At 45.7% G+C, this 18,632-nt stretch overlaps 1 protein-coding gene across 1 annotated transcript in view; it reads right to left on the bottom strand.

Annotated features, from left to right (window-relative positions):
- The window catches only part of LOC128968383 (tumor suppressor candidate 3), a 63,322-nt gene that overhangs the window by 26,614 nt on the left and 18,076 nt on the right, over window positions 1–18,632 (bottom strand). Inside the window, exons 2-6 of the mRNA XM_054382812.1 lie at window positions 13,190–13,359; window positions 7,829–7,946; window positions 5,843–5,983; window positions 4,589–4,729; window positions 425–514 (exon numbers count right to left, since the gene is read on the bottom strand). Of these exons, the coding sequence (XP_054238787.1) occupies window positions 425–514; window positions 4,589–4,729; window positions 5,843–5,983; window positions 7,829–7,946; window positions 13,190–13,329 (630 nt within the window). The 5' untranslated portion in view covers window positions 13,330–13,359. The remainder of the gene's footprint in view (window positions 1–424; window positions 515–4,588; window positions 4,730–5,842; window positions 5,984–7,828; window positions 7,947–13,189; window positions 13,360–18,632) is intronic.

Consider the following 18,632-nt stretch of genomic DNA (forward strand, 5'->3'; position numbering starts at 1 on the left):
AGATCTCAGAAGAGAGCCACACTGGCCATATGGAGACTGGCTGCACAGCTCTGCTCAGAGAGCAGAATCGACACAGGGAAAAGCCTGCCTGACTAGTCCAGGCTGAATGTTTCCTCATTTCCAGTGCAGATGATGTTGAGAGATCACAGCCATGTCAAAAGTGTGCTGCAGGAGCTCCAAGGTGGCATGCTGCTGGGTACACCTACTGCTAGCAAATCCAGTGTTCAATTCCAAGAGCTCAGCTAAATCAGCTTTCACTGAAGATGGGGACACCTCTGAACTATTCCAAGCCAGCCTCTGCTTGCCCTGGCATGTTCAGAGCCTGCCAGCTGTCACCCAGTGCCCAGCAGCCACTTCCAGCTGCAGGCTCATTGTGGGAAGTGCCTGTTCAGCACCTGCCTTCCAAAGAAAAGCACCAACTCACCACTTGTCCATTCTGAGGGTTTTTATGTGCATATGGGGGTCCACGGATGTGATTCCACATCTGGCCAGATGTCATAGCAAACACAACACACTGGAAGAAGAGAAAAGCAATATATTATTATTTACATTATTTTTTTACCCAGGGGAACAAACCCACCCTGCTGGTGATGCTTCCTCCAGACACACACATAGTTGTTCACCCGCCCAGAGCCAGCATCTGCTCGTTTTTCAGGACAGGTTTTCAGATATGCTGCTTTCATGAAATTCTTAGTGAGTTCTGCTAGAGAATGAGTTAACTCAAGACAGAGCTTTCCAAAATTTCACCTGACATAATCCTGGTCTTTATGTGCACTTCCAACTGCCACTCTGCCCCATCTAAATAGCAGGAAGGAGGCAAACGTTCTGCAAACTGCTGCTGAAGCGGCATCCAACCCTCCATGAAACTATTCCTGCCTCGAGTTCAGCACAAACAGTTGCCTTGCCTGTTTCCCTTCAGGTCTATCAAGTGCTATAGGAACCCATAATTAAAAGCTGCAGTCATTGACAGCAGGTCTGTGCTGGCCTGTAGAGCTCTTCTGCAGTGCTCTGTGTGCCTCTGCTTCAGTTCAGCTACGAAAAGCAGCAGCAGCCAAGGTGGCAGCAAAGTGAAATTTTCTGTGTGAGGTTAGGGTAGGGATGCTGGACAGCGTCAGAACCAGACATTAGCTCTTGTGCAGGGTCTATATGACAAACATCAAAGGCACAGCAAGTCATGAAGACTGCCTTAAGAAAGGAAAACACAGTGGCTTTTAGATTGCCAAGTTAGAAAGACAGCAATGGGAAGCTGGGCTCAACTAAGCATGTCTCTGGCTTCCCAGCACTGATAGTTCTCACCACAGCCCCAGGACCACTCCAGCACAGTGATGACATCTGTGCTTATTCTCACTGCACCTCCACACTCCCACCAGCACAGGCACCAGCCTGTGATTTAAGCAGTCCGAGGAGTCAGGGCTCTCAAAGACCTTTGTAACAGGCTGCAAGTGGTGGCCTCCTGATGGCTCCAGCCTGAGCTTCACAGAGGTAAAGTGCTTTGGCAGTATTTGCCCAACAGCCCACTGCCAGGCAGCTGTCTTCTGACCTGAGTACAGATTTTGCCTTTCCAGATTGCACAGGTATGCAGGCAAACCTGAATTACACACAGAAAACTGAGAATCACAGTGGCAGCCTGCTATAGAAAACCCTGCCAAAAGCGCCTTGCAGCCCACACTGAAGCCAGCTGAATGAAAGAGCTCTCAGCACCAGTACTGAATGCTGCAATTCCCTATCTAAAATGCTAGAAATGTGCCCCCTTCATACCACCTTATCTTTTATTCTCTCTGCTTACAGAATGAAGACTCTTGACAAGAATCTGATCTGCTTCTTGCTCTATCAGTATAAAAGAACAGGACTGTGCAAATAGCTAAAGGCTGAAGTCCTTCCTCATCTTTGTGTCAGCACATCAGGGGGAAAAGTATCCCCCCAGGTGAAGGGCAGGATCTGAGCCAAACTCTCAGATAATCCAGGGATACATTTTGGGTAGCATATCAAAAGGTATCTTGTGGGGCATCAAGTACTGTGCCTCAGTCATCCTGTTTGCCATTCCAAAAGTCTGCTGGGCAGTGCTGAAAGGCAGGCAAGGGAGCAGCAGAGCCTGCAGTGCTTCCACACAGGGCTGAAACCGCTGCAGCCCTGCTGCTGTGCATTCCAGTGCCGAGCACAAAACCAGCACAGTTCTGCTGTGAGCTGGCACTGAAGCCAGAGATGGAAACTCTGCTCCTGGGTACCAAAGCCCATGAAAACTGTTTGCTGTATCACACACAACTGCAGCACCCAATACTCTGCTCAAAGAGTCCTGGAAACATGACCCACGAGACTGAACTTCTTGGTGTGGAAGGGGGCATCCAAGTTTTCCTCAGACAGAGTCTCGAGGATCCTCTCTTCTCTGCTAGCAAAACCACTGAGAATTTGTTCCTAATTTAAAAACAGATCGTTACATTAGGCAAAGAGGCACTGTGGGGTTCTTCTCCCAATTAAATAAGAACCCTCCAACATCTGGGAGCACAAAAGCTCTTCAAATCAAGCTAAGAAGCTCTGGAACACAAAGAAAAGACACAAGAGCCTTGTCTGTTTGAAGGGGTACAGTTTTGAGTTACTGCATTCCAGGACACCTATGAAAGGCATAAATTAGGAAGGTGGTTTTCCCTGTTATTACTGAATGCTGGCTGCCTAGCAGCACAGCACCCCCCAAAGCCCAAGCTCCTCTGCTTTCTCAGTTGTGCACCACCTGAGCAGGGCTGCCAATAAGGGGCATGGTAACTATCAGCAGGCCTGTCAACAGCATGGGCTGCCTTGTGCATCTTGGTTCTTTAATCTGGTCTTTAAAATTCACAAAAGAGAAAATATTCATCAAAAACATAATTTTTCAATGTATTTATGCCCTCCATAAAAGCATTTTATGAAGCATGACTCGCTCCCTGTAGCTTGACACCCTCTCCATTTTCCCTTTAATGAGCTTAGACAAAAAAAGGAGCTCTGCATTCTCCTGGTAGGAAAAAAAAAACACCACTTAAGAGAATCATAAGCACACCACATCTTAGAACTGAAGCAGTAATGATTGTCCAAGTTCTTCTATGGATCTCCACACATTGTTGTCCCCTTACAGCAGTAAGGTCACCTGTGCACAAGGCTGCAGGCTGCAGTCCTCTCCAGCAGGAGAGTGGACAGCAGTAGCCTGAACGTCTGTGTGGATAGGAGCAAAAGCAAGAGGACTTTGCTAAAACATCACTTTGGAGCATGAGGCTTTTTGAAGGCAAAAGAACAATAATGATTTTTAAGGAGAGGTACCAGCTCCACACCATGATCAACCATTTCATACTTCCAGACATAACACCTTTTCCAAAGCCTCCTCCAAGTGCTCTCCATTTCTAATAACCAATGTTTCACAGGCAATAAGCCACAACACAGCACTGATGCCATCTGAACTGCTTTTGAGTCTTGTCCTGCTTGCCAATGCAACCAGCAGCGTGACAATTACTGAAGGGCATCAATACCATTGCCTTAAATGTCTGATAATGTGGGAATTGACCCTGTTCACAGGGGCAGCCAATGGGGTAAGTTTTCTGCACTGCAATGTAGAGTTGCTTTCAGATGTGAAATGTCCAGCTGCTGCTGAGAGCAGGAAGTAGTTCAGGAAAGAACTGATGTGCTCACTTGCTTAATTTAACTAGGAAGTTAATTATGTATTCAACTATGTACTGAATGCAGAATGACTCTTGATTTGAAGAACTGAGTTTTAACCCCTGCAAGACAAAAAAAACAATTCTCCAAACCATTCCAGCATTGCATTTCTGATCTGAAACCCTTAGATACAGAATGGGAATCCAATTGTCCCCAGAGCATGGTTAAACAAAGCAAATACCACTGCTTACAGATCTTTGGTTGGACACAAACATCCACCTTGGTGTGCTAATTATTGTTCTATTCAGATGATCTTTAAAGATTAGGAGTTCAAAACAAAAGGTATTTGCTAAGGCATCAAAGCTGAGCTTTCTGGTTGTGCTGAATCTTTAGAGTGTTACCAGTGGAAAATACTGGTCAGCAAGGCAAATAGATGGAACTAAACTGGCAGACTTTGGGAGAGAATTGTCACTCTGCAGGAGCTCAGGATACTCCAGGTGACATCCTGGAACCGAACAGGCCATTCTGACCCTGCATCTCTACCCCTAAAGGAAACATCCTCCCACCCAAAATCTAGCCCTGGAGCTGGCTCACCTGAAACCTGAGTGCTCTCTCAGGGTACCTGCTTACAGTGAGCAGTCTGACATCAACACCCACACTGAGCCAATCATCCCATGGCTGTTTGTCCAGAAATGAGCCCACTGCATCGTGGCAGTGAGCACCTGTGAAGCTTCTCATTAAAACATTCTCTTGGGAAAGCTCACACAGAACCCTGCAGCCAGGCAGAGAACTTGCTCGTTTTCAGTGACTCACTCATGCTCATTGCTCAGCAGAATCTGCCCCAAAATCTACACCCAGAATCTGTGTCTGCTAGCAGCATTCTGAGCAATATATCAGTGCAAAGGCTTTCATGAGGACACACATGCTAAGGAGCTAGTTCCCAGCGCAGGAGTAAGGCAAGCCTGCCTACCAGAGCAGCCATGGCCCAGCCAGTTTTGTTGTAGATGAACTCCAGGTTATTCCTCCGCAGATACAACAAGCCCCCGACCAGGGAGACCAGCAGAGCCAGGGCAATCGTACCAGAGTAGTTGGGAGGCCTGAACACTCTAATCTGGAAAGAGAAATGATAATACAGGTCACAAACAAAAGTAAACACACAGATCCTCTGCCAGATAAACAAACAGGGAGCAGCTGAAATCTACTCTCAAAGTTAGAAAGACTAACCCCCCTAAAGGCATATGTAAATAAGAAGTAGTAGTAATGCCTTTAATAACAGGAAAAAAGGTTTTTCTAAACATCACTGAATTCTTCAACTCAAACCCATGGCAAGCTCTTCTACCCCTCTACTCTGCCCTGCTGAGACCACACCTGCAATACTGTGTCCAGTTTTGGGCTCCCCAGTTCAAGAAAGACAGAGAACTGCTGGAGAGAGTCCAAGGGAGAGCCTTGGGGATTTAGGGGACTTGAGCATTTCCCCTATGAAGAAAGACTGAGAGCCCTGGGGCTGTTTAGTCTGGAGAAGAGAAGGCTGAGAGGGGATCTGATCGATGTGCATAAATATGAGGAGTGGGTGTCAAGTGGATGGGGCCAAGCTCTTTTTGGTGGTGCACACTAATAAGACAAGGAACAACAGGGTCAACCTTGAACGTAGAAGATTTCACCTCAACATGAGGAGAAACTTCTTTACAGTGAGGGTGACAGAGCACTAGAACAGGCTGCCCAGGGAGGTTGTGGAGACTCTTTCTCTGGAGACTTTCCAAACCCACCTGGATGCATTCCTGTGTGGACTACCCTAAGTGATCCTGCTCTGGCAGGGGAGGTTGGACCCGATGATCTCTGGAGGTCCATTCCAACCTCTGATATGCTGTGATACTGTGATTTCTACAACATGTGTGCAGGCTGTGTCTGAATTAGGAGCAGCTCCCTTTGGATCTGTTGTGTAAAGCACATTTTACTTGCTAACAACTAATAATCACACCACCATTGCTTTTGTCCACCCAGAGTAAGACCTTGTGAAATTTAAAGGCAAGACCAGAACATCACCTGCAGGCAGAAGAAGTTACACAAGTACCATGACTATTTGGTGGTGCTGCGGGTTTTTTGTTTTTAATGTGTCCTAGAACCTACAGGAGAGACAAATGTCTTAAGGAAAGAAGACTCTGTCCCCAGCCTGAGGCAGGCTGGAGACACCTCTGGCTTCAACTGTGAAAGTGGCAAGACTCACATGAACGTCTGTCCTGTCAGCTATCCATTTAGCCAGCTGCTCAGCTGCAAACCCAATCCTCTGCAGGTCAAACGTGTCAGCTCTCTTGGGTTTACCTTTAGGAGGAAAATGCATGAAAGTCGGAGCAGAGTTCATATTCAGCTACAAAATCAGGAGAAACAGCAGAAAACAATTAGTGACTCTGTTCTCAGAACAGTTCCCTTTTATCTAAAAGATAGCACCAACCTCATCAACATGACAAACAACCTTTTCCCCCACACATTACTCTCTTTTTATACATCTTCACATGTAGTCCTGCAGAAAGGGTGCTGAGAACACTCCCTGCAGTAGATTCTTTGGGATGTTCAATTATTCAGAGTACTTCCCTTGCAGCCCTTTGAGTATCCTGAACTTTCCAGTCCTCACACTCTAAGAGCTTACCTCCAATTAATGAAACAGAAACCCCACACTCAGCCAAGCTGATAAAGTTATAGGGGAGGAAAAGAAGTGTGCAAGTAGTTTGTCATGGTTTCTCTTGGCCAGCTCTCACTCATCTGAAGGTAATCAGTCTAAAGCATTCAGCCCTGAAGGCACACCTCCTACAGCCACTAGCCCCTGGAATGCAGACAGGCTGAAGGAGCCAGTTGAGCTTGCAGGGCTTGCCCTAGGAACTACAGAGCTGTTAGCTGATGGTGATGCCACTGCAGTTACTGACAGCATGGCAAAAACTCACAGGTGAGACACAAATACATTTATATTTATATTTGCCACTTTGATTTTTTTACTTTGACTTTGCAAGGTGGTACAGGAGAATGATTTCACTATAGAAAACTCCTCCATATTCAGAAATGGTGCAAAACACCTGAAAAAATAATGTCTTATTAATACAAGCAAAATCAGGGAAAATACTTAAAAATAATGTAATTTGGAGATCTTTAAAACACAGGCACAGAGTTTGTTTTACTCCTGCAAAATGAGTTTTATCACATTACTGAAACATAATATTTCATCAGGGTCAGAACTGAATTTATCAATGGAAGTGAGCAGCAACTACAGCATTATCCATCTAAGCAAATTACAGTCCTCTGTGAACTGACCTGGAAATAAAAATCTACTCTGAGAAAGGCTAAACCAAACGATGGTGACTAAAAGAGTTCACGAGGTGCAGGACATTGAGCTACAGAGGCCTGGCAACGCAGAGTTTGGGGGCAGCAGCTGACAAATCAGTTCCATTACTTTCTGGGGTTCTCTGCTGTGCTGTCTGTACTGGATGACTTGTCTGCACACAAACATGAGCTCAGGACACTTACCCCAAAACACCCTAAAATAGTCATTAGTATCACACTTAGCCCTGAATTTCTCAAAGACAGTCACAAACTTCTGTATTTATCTAGTTTGATCCAACTCTTACATGACTTCAAACACAAACCACCTGAAATTAACTGAATACAAGGCCTTTTACACAAGCAGTAAGTTGGACTGGACTATGCCAATATCTACTCCTCAGCTTAAGGCAAGACCTAACAATATTATTTATTATAACCACTGCAGGATAATGCAAGGTGGTTTCAAAGAGTATTTGAACTGCAATTTTAAAAGCAACATCTGAAGCCACCAAGACCCCCTCTTTCCACTGGCATCCCCAGACCCCCCTCTTTCTGTTATTTAAGAGGCTCTGTTAGTTAAGAGCTTTTTTCCCCTAAAGGAAATCTTTACATGCAAAGTTTTTTTGCATTGCACTTAATTCTAAAAAAAGCCATTAAGAATGGGTTGAAAAAATCAGCATAATGTCATCTATAAACCAACATTATAAATCCACTTGGAAAATGCTAGAAGTGGCTACTGGCATCATATGTCCTCAGTCATCTCATGGGAACTGCAGTGCCTGGGGGTTTGAACCAGGCAAGTTTGTACACACCTAAAAAAGAAGTGACTTGTCTTGTGTCACTTGGCAAATCAACACCCAGCTCTAGAAATTCAGAATGTTTCAGAGTATCAGACACTTACCTGCTGAAACACATCTGCCCCTTCATCATAATCCACGATGGTGAAGAACAGCTTGTTGGAAAAAGCAGAGGAGTAGCGCCAGGAGTTAGCCAGCACCTGGTACTCTTCATTGGCTTGCCTGTGGAGGAAGGAACAGACACCGCTGTGGCACCTGCTGCATTCTACAGCCAGGTACAGCGCTCAGAGGAATTGCACTTATAGGGGTCAGATGAACTATGCTTTGAGGACCATTCTCAACACCCACATTATCAAAGCTAACAAGCTGCAGCTAGCTGTGCAAATCACTGCTTCAAGCTTGCCTTCTCCAGAACTGGAAATGTGCCAAGGCAGACTACAGCAGAGCCCCCCAAGGGTGATGCTAACAAACAGTAAAGCTTGAGAACAGGAGTGGCCCGAGCAATATCACACAAACCTACCAACAGATCCATACCAGGAGATGCCTACAAGGGCCTCCAGCACAGGATCACAATTTTCTTGCTGGGGCCAGCTGCATGTAGGGTGTTGTGAAACCAGTTAAATCTCAACACAGCAGTGTGACAGCAGTGACCTTCCTAAAACAGCAGAGCCACAGAATGAGCCTAGCAACAGCTAAGCACTGTGGAGATGACGCTCCGGCCACGAGCAGCAGGCTGGTGTGCAGCACAACACAGCCAGGATTACTGCCACTCAACTTCCTTCAGCACTGCCCAGCTGTGCACACTAGGGGCTTAAGTGTTGGGGAGGGAGTCACACTGGTACTGCTCACATTGGCACCATTGAGAGCAGAGAGGGGAGGGAGATGAAACGTCATAAGAGCTTCTCCATTTCCTCATGGCTGAGACCAGCCTTAGGCATGAAATAAATTACACACAGCCCCAGCAGCATTTTGTGCTCTCTCACCCTCTGCAATAACAAAATCTTATGAAATCCAACAAAACTCAGCTTCCATCCTTTAGCTGATGGTGTACAATTTGCTCCCTCACACACTTACTTCATGGGTAAAAGAAACATGCTCTAGGCATTGGATTACCTCTAGAAATGGACACTCCCTGGCATCCTGAAGAGGGCAGTCAGACAACAGAGAAATGCTGTGCAACCCTCAGCCCTCTGCAGGGCATTGCCCTGGCACTCCTGCTGTATGAAAGCTGGACAAGATACAAATCACTTCACCTGCATGCCAGCATTTTTCTCAGTCTGCCTTTCACCTGTGATGAAACAGGACTCCTGGAAAACTCAGACAGTGCATGATTTGGGAGCAGACTCTTGTTCCTGTTGATCTCCACAGCCTTTGCATCTTTGAATGAACAGAACAGGTAGAAAGTGGGCTTTAGGAAGAACCATTTGGCAGAAGACTGTTGCAGATTTTCTACAAGGGGTTCAAAGCACAGCCTCATCCTCACACTGAAGGTAGCAAAGCACTGTGATACATCCTGATGGCAGCTCTTGAGGGGTGTGAAGAGAGCATGGAACAAGGAGGGCAGGAATACTAAGTCACAGGTTTACCCCAGACAGAACTGAAGCACATCCAACATATCATTTCCAACGGGTAGAATGCTGACCCCATCACACCAGTAACTGTTTGCAGCACTGGCTGCTCTTCTGTAGATACAAGAAGAGCAAAAACCACAAGCACGTCACTGAAAAACATTCCGCTTCCAATTAACGTGAGGCAATCTCAGCTCTGTCACTTCTTATCTACCTCTTACTTTTGAGCAGCAGTTCCAGCAGCTGGTGTCTCTGGAGCAATTAACTACATGCCATTATCACAGGAAGTCCTACAAAGGCAGAGGGCAGAGCCACACTTGGCATCAGCTCATCAGAGTCACAGTAGCACTACTCTTGCTCTGGCAGGGATCTGAGGTGGAGACTGAAACACTGCTGCTGCTACTGCCACTTCTTAACTTCCTCACAACAGCACCAACAGTGGTATGAGCCAGCTGCCAGGAAAGAGTGGCCAGGTCAAAGGGGCCTCACCAAGAAAACTCCAGAGACTTGAGAACAGCTGCTGAGTAAATGCTCCACAGCAGTGCCTTCCACCATGGAGGAAGTGCTCATGAAATATTAAAAGTTTTATTTCAGAAGATTTATTGTGTGGGTGTCTGTGGCAGATAACCAGATTTATATAGCCTGAGCTGTATTAAATTAGATTAATTTTATTCTATTAGTCCAGCATTATAGTAAGGAAAACAAACCCAGAGCATTAGGAAATTAATGAAAGAACTTGGAATTCTTTGTCACAGAGCAGTAACCCATTATTGTGTGGCACACCATGGACTGCACAGCTGGCAAAGGAGGTACTACCACCTCACCTCCTGGTTCTTACAGAACCACAGAATGGCTCAGGCTGGTAGGGACCTCAGAGATCATCTTCTCCAACATCCCCACCATGGACAGGGACCTCTCTCAACCAGACTCAGCTCTTTTTAAAGTGAACTGTGACCAACACTGCAATTTACCTCCAAAACAGCTTTGTTATCTGGGATGGTTTTCCCAAAACAGAGAGAAGCAGGGACTAAGTTTGTCTTTTGGCTTCTTCTCAGTACTCAGAAGGTAACAGATTCAGGATGCTCATTTGCTTGGCTTTTTGTTTAGGGTGACTCCATGTTGTGATGAAAAGCACTGAAAAATCTGCAGATGTGTCCAGAAAATTCAGTAGCATGGCAAACCTGAGGAGCACGGACACCTGTGATGGTTTGAAACTGTCTTTTTAATTTTTCTTTGCAAAGTTCAAGAATAGAAAGCTAAAGACTGTAAATAAGTCACTATTGGGTGTGAGAAAGCAAAATAATGACTGTTCTAAACACTTCCATTGGATAGATAGAAATGTTTAAGAACCACTACTCAAAACAAAGCTGGGGCAGTCAGAATCTGAGCTCTCGGCTTCCTTGCTGGGCTGTCTGGCTGCTGCTGCTTCTTCTCTTCTGGCTGAGGATAACACACTGACCTTGGTGAGCTAAGTCTAACAGCCTCTCTGCTTCTTAACTTCTCTGCTTTCCACCAGGAGGGTCTGGGGGGGGAAGCCCCTTGGAAGGTCTCCTCAGGTGAAGCAAAGGGAGCTTGGTTGTGCTTTCCTGTTGATTGTATATATTTGTAAATGTTGTGAATTGTGTATATTTGTACATATCCATTCCATTTCATCATAGATTGTAGATTTGCTTGTAAATACAGCTTTCATTTGCTTCCAGACTGAGCTAGCCTGGTTATTGTCAGTGGAGGGAATTTCAGCTCTCACACTGATACAGCACCAGCTGGAAACTGCACTGCTCATGCAGCCTAGGAACCTCTAACAGCAGAAGGCAAGCTAAAATCCATGCTCTTCTGTTCAAGGCATGCCAGGAGATTGCAGCTCCCAAAGCACATTTTATACAAGTTCCCAAGGGGAAAAAAACCCCAAACCAAACCCTAAACCACAGGAAGGAGGAGTCTCTCAGGATGCAAGTATTCAATTAGTGCCCTGTTAAACAGGACTTCACCTCAATGCTTCTCTCAAGGTCCTGATGTGCACTGGAAATGCAATTGCAGAGCTTTCAGCAGTTCCTTCTATGTCCCCTCTCAGTAGAGCTAAGAGACTCTTCCAAGGATGTTCTCACTACCTGCTCTTGATCACCCAGGAGAAAACTGAAAGACAGAGGATCCTGTTTCTTCTTTTCACCATCTTGACTCTCAGAATTCCTTTTGTTGACCTGCTCTTTGATCAGCCACCTGAAAACAGATGTCGGAGAGCTCTTCTTGAAGAAGGAAAGCAACACAATTCCTCTTCCCTAGATCAAAAGCCTCCTCCTGGAGGGCAGATGTTAGCAACCTTATGCAGAATTTCTTCTCTTTTGTCAGTTCCTTGGCTGTAGTGAGCCAGCACCAGAGGGCAGTTACTTTCAGAAACATCTCCTACAGCAAGTTCCAAACTTAAACCACACCCCAGGAACTCCACTTACTTGAACAGGGTAGGACATACCAGACCTCCTCTGGCCTCCAAGTGCTCTAATGACAGCCACCCTCCACGGCTCTTCTCCAGAGGAGCAGCACATTTCCTGCCACTGCTCCCCAGCCTGTTCTTCCTCTCTTTTCAACACTGCTATCTCGTTCCTGCTTAGCACCTGCCCCAGCTCTGTGCAACAGCAGCACACAAACAGCTGCTTTCACCTTCTGAAAACACCACGCCCTGCTGCTTTAGGAGCTGGACATGTACAAGAGGGACAATGCTGTGATGTCCAATCAAGCCACAAACCAGGAAAGACAAAACCTTTTTTTTTTTTTTTTCTCCTCAGCTAAATACATGGTGCATAATCTACCCAGGCTCAATTTTTAGGGGAAAATAATAATGACAAACACAGTAAGCTTTGTAAAGCTGAACCTGGTATCTCTACTGCAGCATTATCCATCACCTAGGAAAACTAGGAATGATGTAAAGTTAACACGGAAACCTCCAACTACTATTTCATTCCCCGAAGTTGAACTCTGGCAACACAAAGAAGAGACAACAGGAACCAAGTGCTGGAAGTTGTGAAGAAAAAAATCCTGTGGCTTAATGCCATCAGAAAGCCTCTTGACATACTCCATCTCCACAGCTCAGCTGTGCAGGGTGAGCTCCTGGAAATGCAGTTCCTGCACTCTCCCTCTCAACTCACCAACTGACTGCAATGATGTTATTCAAGAGTATACAAGCTGTGACTACAGGTATGAACCACCTGACTACAGACACACAAGTACCTGGTTACAGGTATGCAAGACAAAGCTTCTACTGTAAACGTTGCATTCACAGAATCATAGAATGGTAGGGGTTGAATGGGGCCTCTGGAGATCACCAGGCTCAGCTCCCCTGCCAAAGCTGGGTCACCTAAATTACGTTGCACAGGAACACATCCAGATGGGTTTTGAAAGTCTCTAAGGAAGGAGAGTCCACAACAGCTCAGAGCACCCTCAAAGTGAAGAAGTTTTTCCTTATGTTAAGGTGGAACTTCCTGTGTTCCAGTTTGTGCCTACTGCCTGTGACTTGGCACCACTGAAAAGAGCTCATCCAGCATGACCTCCACCCTGTAGATATTTATAAGCATTGATGTTCTGGACACAGTGTCAAAAGCATTGCTGAAGTCAAGGTATACATCCACTGCTCCTCCCTCATCTACCAAGCCAGTCAGACACAAAGAGGGCTATCAGAAGTACGATTCCCCTTTGTGAATCCATGCCGACTACTGCTTTTCATCCACATGCTTAGAGATGCCCCCTGGCACAAGCTATTGCATCACCTTTCAGGGCTCAGCAGGAGCCTGTCACCCAGAAAGCATCTGCCCCATGCAAAGAACAACCCTGCTGAACACCTTGCATGCTGGCTGAAGGGTTGCCCGAGCAGAGCGGCAAGAAGCACGCCCAGGGAGCAGCAGTTACCTGCAGACAGAGCACTGCCGCTGTGGCTGCAGAGCAGTGAACATCACCAGCACAGAGTAGTTCCTGGGGGGAGCCTTGACGAACCTCCGGAACTTGTCCCCGTTCATGCGGATCACCGAGCGCCTGGAGCTCCATTCCATCAGCTGCTCCACCTTCTCAGCCAGCAGGTTCTGCAATTGAGCACAGGCATGGGAGGGCTGAAGCTTCAACACCTGGCACTTCATACTCACATCCTGCCTGTGCACCTATGGAGCCAGCAGCAGGCTGGGGACACCTCTGCAGAGCTTACAGCACAACTGCGTGTCCCAAGCAGGCAGCAGATTTGCAGTAGTAAAAGCAAAAGTGTGGAGACAGCAAATGCAATCAGGCAGGGTTCTGCTGAAGGCAGAGGAGCAGAGTAAGGCTGTCTCCACACAAGGTACCAGCACAGCAACACTGAACTCATTAAAACCTGCAAGCTTTCGAGAAGGCAGCGCTGCATTCACTGTGCTGGGTAAGAGGCACAGCAGGGCACTGCCAGTCACCAAACATTCAGATGAAAGAAAAACACAGCTACAGAGGAAGAGAAGCACTTGTTCTGATCAGGCTTCCCTTACCAATGCCATATTTATAGCAACATAAGGTTTGTATTTTGCCACAGAGAGAAGAGCACTGTCCTACAAACTCACCTAGGCACCTTCCATGACGGGAGCAACATTTGCACATTCTTTCAAGACTGAGATCCCCAAAATATTTTGGCTGAACTCTTAAGTTTAAAGAAATGCTCAAGCTAGCCTCCTGGCCTTGTAGAGCTCAGAGTTTAACTTTGATATTTTTATAATACAACTAAGAGTTTGGAGAGACAAAAGGAAAAAATTGTTGAGTGAAGGGCAAGTGTGAGCTCCACCTCCAGTGGGAGGTCTTCTCCTGCTTAAAAGAACAGCATGGAAAAGTAAAGAAAAAACAACAGAAAACATTGAGAAATAAGAAGCAGGATTTATGTTACGTTACCCTAGCAGAATAACAATGGTCTATTAATAGCCAGGCAGGACAATGAACTACCCAAATTGTTCTTGCCATGAAGGTACTGAAACCAAACTCGCCTCCTTCTAACCCTTGGGGAAACTTCTGTCAGAGAAACTGGCAGCAGAAAGGGCTGGCCACAGTCTATCCAGGTACAAACCCTGATTTTGTTTAAACCTGTCTATTTGCAGAACTCTGAGCATTTATTATTACCTTTACACCAGTAACTTTTGGCTGAAATGCTCAAAAACCCCAACAACCCCACAAGCAGACACCTGAGAAGGGGAATTCTTCCTCTGCAAAGAACACTGCAGTGCTGTTGGCACCAATAACCACAGAAGGACTAGCAGGTAACAAGCTCCTGCTCAAAGCCCAGTGGGCACTCAGGTCAGTGGGTGAGGAGGCAGTCTGTAGAACTGCTCTGTTTTCATTAACTGCTGCCTCAAGAACACAGAACAGCCACAACCTGCCTGTGCAGTGGCAATGCTGAGACCTACCTAGAACATTGCCTGCTGCTCCTGCATGGGGTTGGAACCAGTGACAGCATGACAGCATCTGTCCAAAACTAAACCACCCTCCCAAACTCCACTGAGAAATCCAGGATCCAGAGCTTTCTGAGGAGCAGAGCAAGCAGCTCTCTCTTTGAGACAGGGCCTCCTCCACAAAGAGATCACCTGCTGAAACTGGGTTTGCTGCTGGGGCAAGGGCAGCGGTTGGCACTGTGGCCTCAGTCCTGGTGAGCAGAGGAGCAGTCTCCACTGAACTCAGCTACTTCACACAGCAGTCTGGAACAGCTCTGCTGTTGTCCCTGTGGCTAGGGAAAGACTTCCACTCGCAGTTGTCCAGAGCACTGAATCAAGCACTAGGCAAAAGAATCAAGTCTATCTACTATAGATCTCTTTCCAATGATGCCAGCTGTCCAAAACACAGGCAAACTGGAACAAGTTATGGACAGGAGCTGCTGGCAGGCCAGCTTCTGGCATCTGCACCTGAGCCCTTTCCCTGGCAGGGACTGCTTCCCAGTGATGCCCTCTGCCGCCTCTCTGCTTCTTAACCCAGCAGAGCTTGGCATCTGCAAGCCCTCCCCTTCATACCCAGTGACCAGCAGGTGAGCTCCTCCAACACAGCTTATCTGTTCACTTTCCCAAGACACAGTGCCTACAAAACGAAGCACAAACTCAGCAGTCAGACCCCCTCTAGTCACCCATCTCGCCTCTCTTGACTGCCAATCTTCCTTGGCCAGCTTTTCTAAACTTTTGGCCCAAATGAAACTCTGAGGAACAAAAACCAAAGCAAAACAACAAACCAACCAAAACCAACCACAAAATCCCTCAGATTTTCCTAATTGCTGGCTCTTGCTCTGTCCAATGGATGCCACTAACATTTCCAAGAAAAATCTCTTCTTTTTAAAGCGAGGGAAAAATTATTTCAGATTTAAATATTTGTTGGTTCAGATTTGTTGCTCTGGGAAATGTCCACCACAGCAAAACAGCTGGAGCACTGCAAGGGCAAGCTTCTCCTTGCTCCTCTTCAATGTTCCAAAGCCACTTCAGTTAACTCCTCTCCCAAACGCATCTGCTTAGCATCCCCAGATAGGTAATTGCTAACTCTGTGCCATTGATGGCAGCAAGGCAGTGGGAGGAACATGCCAGTGTTGTTGGAGCCACTCATCTCTCTGCTCTCCCTTGCTCACCTGGTGCCTGCACACAGATGTGGTTTCCACATGGGAACCCTTGAACACACCAAAAGTGGTTCTATCATTTGCCAGCTTTAACAAACAATTCCTGCACAGCCCTGGGTAATCACCTCCCACACAGCAGGGTGGGAGAAGAGACATGACTGCTTTCCTGCACAAGCCTTCTGAACAGCACCTCACATGCCTCAGGAACTTCCAGGTGCTCAAGAAGAGTAACTTCTTTAAACCTGCCCAGATCTTCACTCTTCTCTCCAGCCCTTCCAGCTTATTCTGGAACGTGGCACAAATTCCAACATATTTCACTTTTCTCCAAGTTCCTATGGCTTCAAAGTAAGACTTGTCAGTGGCTTTATCTAAAATATTTAATGCCTATTTTGAACTTGCCTGTCATCAGGAATGCAAAGCATGCATCATGTTCAATCCACAAACTTGGTGCAACTGAAGTTCTTGACTCACAACAGAAGAAAGCTGAGGCCTAATGGAGAACTCCAGGATTAAGTACCTGGATGCTCCAGTGAGCAACATGCTTTTCTGCAGAGGGATGAGCAAAGTTTAGATCCCACTCTGGAAGCACTCAATGCACAGCATAACCTGTTCTGTGAAACATAAGCTCAGAAGCCAATTCTCCTTTGGACAAAGGCTCTATCAAGATTGCAAATGCTTCCTTCCCTGTCCTCTGCAGCTTTCCATTATCCTCAAAAGGCTGATTGAAAAAAAACCAAACCAAAACCAAACCAACCCAAGACCACAAGTTAATTCAAGTATGGCTAACCACTAATACACACAGAAATCTTAGAATACTTTTCTCCCTTCCAGAATCTTTATTTATTTACAAAAGTCATTGCCTAAACATAACTGAGAAGCTATGGAAGCTGGCACAGATGACTGAATTGATCTTGTGCTTCATCAACTTGAAGTCATTTAGCTGCAACTGAGGATTTGCTTCTTGGAAACAGCCACTGATTTTCATCTTTATGCAAAAAAAAGTCTACATTTTGTGGTATTAAGCCTAAAAATGTCCTTTTCAGGCTGAGTAGACAGATCAATAGAGATAACAGTACTGAGTTTTTGTATTTTAGACCACAGTTCACTCCATTAACAATTGAAGATTGGGTTGATTCCCAGTTACAGGACCTCTTGTTTTCTGATCATTAGAGAGGAAAGTAATCACATGAGCATCTTTGTCCACTGTAGAAAACACAGGATAGAAAGCAAGCTGCTGAATGCTTTACATGGATGTATTTTGCTCAGCTAGTTTTACAGTTAGCCTTAATTTCCATGGAGGACAATCCGCAAGTGAACTTTTTTTTCTTTCCAAAAGATAAGAGGTTCACCCTGTGCTGCTATTAAGACTTTTCAAAATTTGGCATAATTTTATTTTCTATTTTTACATATTTTAAATAAAGTCACCAGTATGAATCCCAAGAGCAGTTCTGCAGTCCTGCAAACAAGCACAGAGTTTACTCAAGGAAGAGAAACCCCACTGTGCTGCATTGAATAAACACATGTGAAAGTGTTTAGGAGCTGAGAGAAATAATCCTAGGTAATAGCTTACACAACCAGAGAGCTTTCCCCTATTGTTTCAGCTTACTTTTTTTATAACAAGCATAGAAGTAATTAAAAGCATAATGAGAACTATCAAAAGGATGACTTATGAATTAGAGAAAAGATACTGCAAACAAAAGCATCAGCTTAGACCTCAAGATACATTTTGTTTAGGTCACCTCTACACTAAAAGGGTATTAGTCTCAGAAGAGCACAATGTAGGACAGCCCAGATGATTCCAAGAGTGCCTGTTACACAGAAAGGCTCCAAAAGTTCCATTTGTTCTCAGTGGGAAACACTTCATCGTGACCTAGCAAAACCAATGCAAAAGCTCCTTGGCTAAGGGGTGGAAAAAGTCCTTAGCAAAGTATGGAAACAATGCAAAAGAAGGTACAAAGCAGCATCCTCTGCACACAGCTCAGCTCAGACAGTGAGGTGGCGAGGCCAGTGCCCTAGTTCTAAGGGAGTATTCAGAGCCTTCATGCTGCTGGCCTGGATGTGACAATGCCTGGGAGAGGATTTGTGATTTTCAGCAGACAGGTGAAGTTCATCCTATGCACAATCACTACTGCACAAACGAAAACTCCTTCTAAACCCAGAACACATCTCACAGCTGCAGATTCTCAAGGCACGTGTGAGGTTAATGTACTCCTTCAGCCTGCCCTCTGCAAAGGGTGCTGAGGTTTAGGTAAGGCAAAACTTAGCTAAGGCAGCCTTCTAAACTAATTGCTGTTCATATTGCCTCTGACTTTCAGAAATTCCCCCACATCTCCCCCAAGGTTTCTTTATTCAATTCAGCTTGCTGCAACACTCATCTCACAGCACTCAGCAGCCTGGCTGAATTTGCAGGGGAGAACTATGAATTAATCACTGAAAGTCATTCAGGAACTGTTACAGACTGTGTGTATCCCTCCCTTGCTGCAGATATTGGCTTCTAGGTCACTTCATTAACAGCCTGCTTATTTTTCAAAAGTAACTGTGGATCCTACTGTTCCTCCTCACTTCAGTGTTTGCTGTGATCAGCAGGCAGTCTGACTTAAACCATCTAGATCGTCTGAAGAAAGGGCAGAGGCTTGAGAGTACAAAAAGACACAAACCATTTCTCTTTCTCCCCCTCAAATGTCATTTTGCTGCCGTTTTCCAAGCTGAGAGTTCACAGTGTCTTTGAGAACACGAACGTGAGGTCCCTCTTGAATTCCA

Source organism: Indicator indicator, chromosome 8 (genome assembly GCF_027791375.1).
Source record: "Indicator indicator isolate 239-I01 chromosome 8, UM_Iind_1.1, whole genome shotgun sequence".
Taxonomy (NCBI): domain Eukaryota; kingdom Metazoa; phylum Chordata; class Aves; order Piciformes; family Indicatoridae; genus Indicator; species Indicator indicator.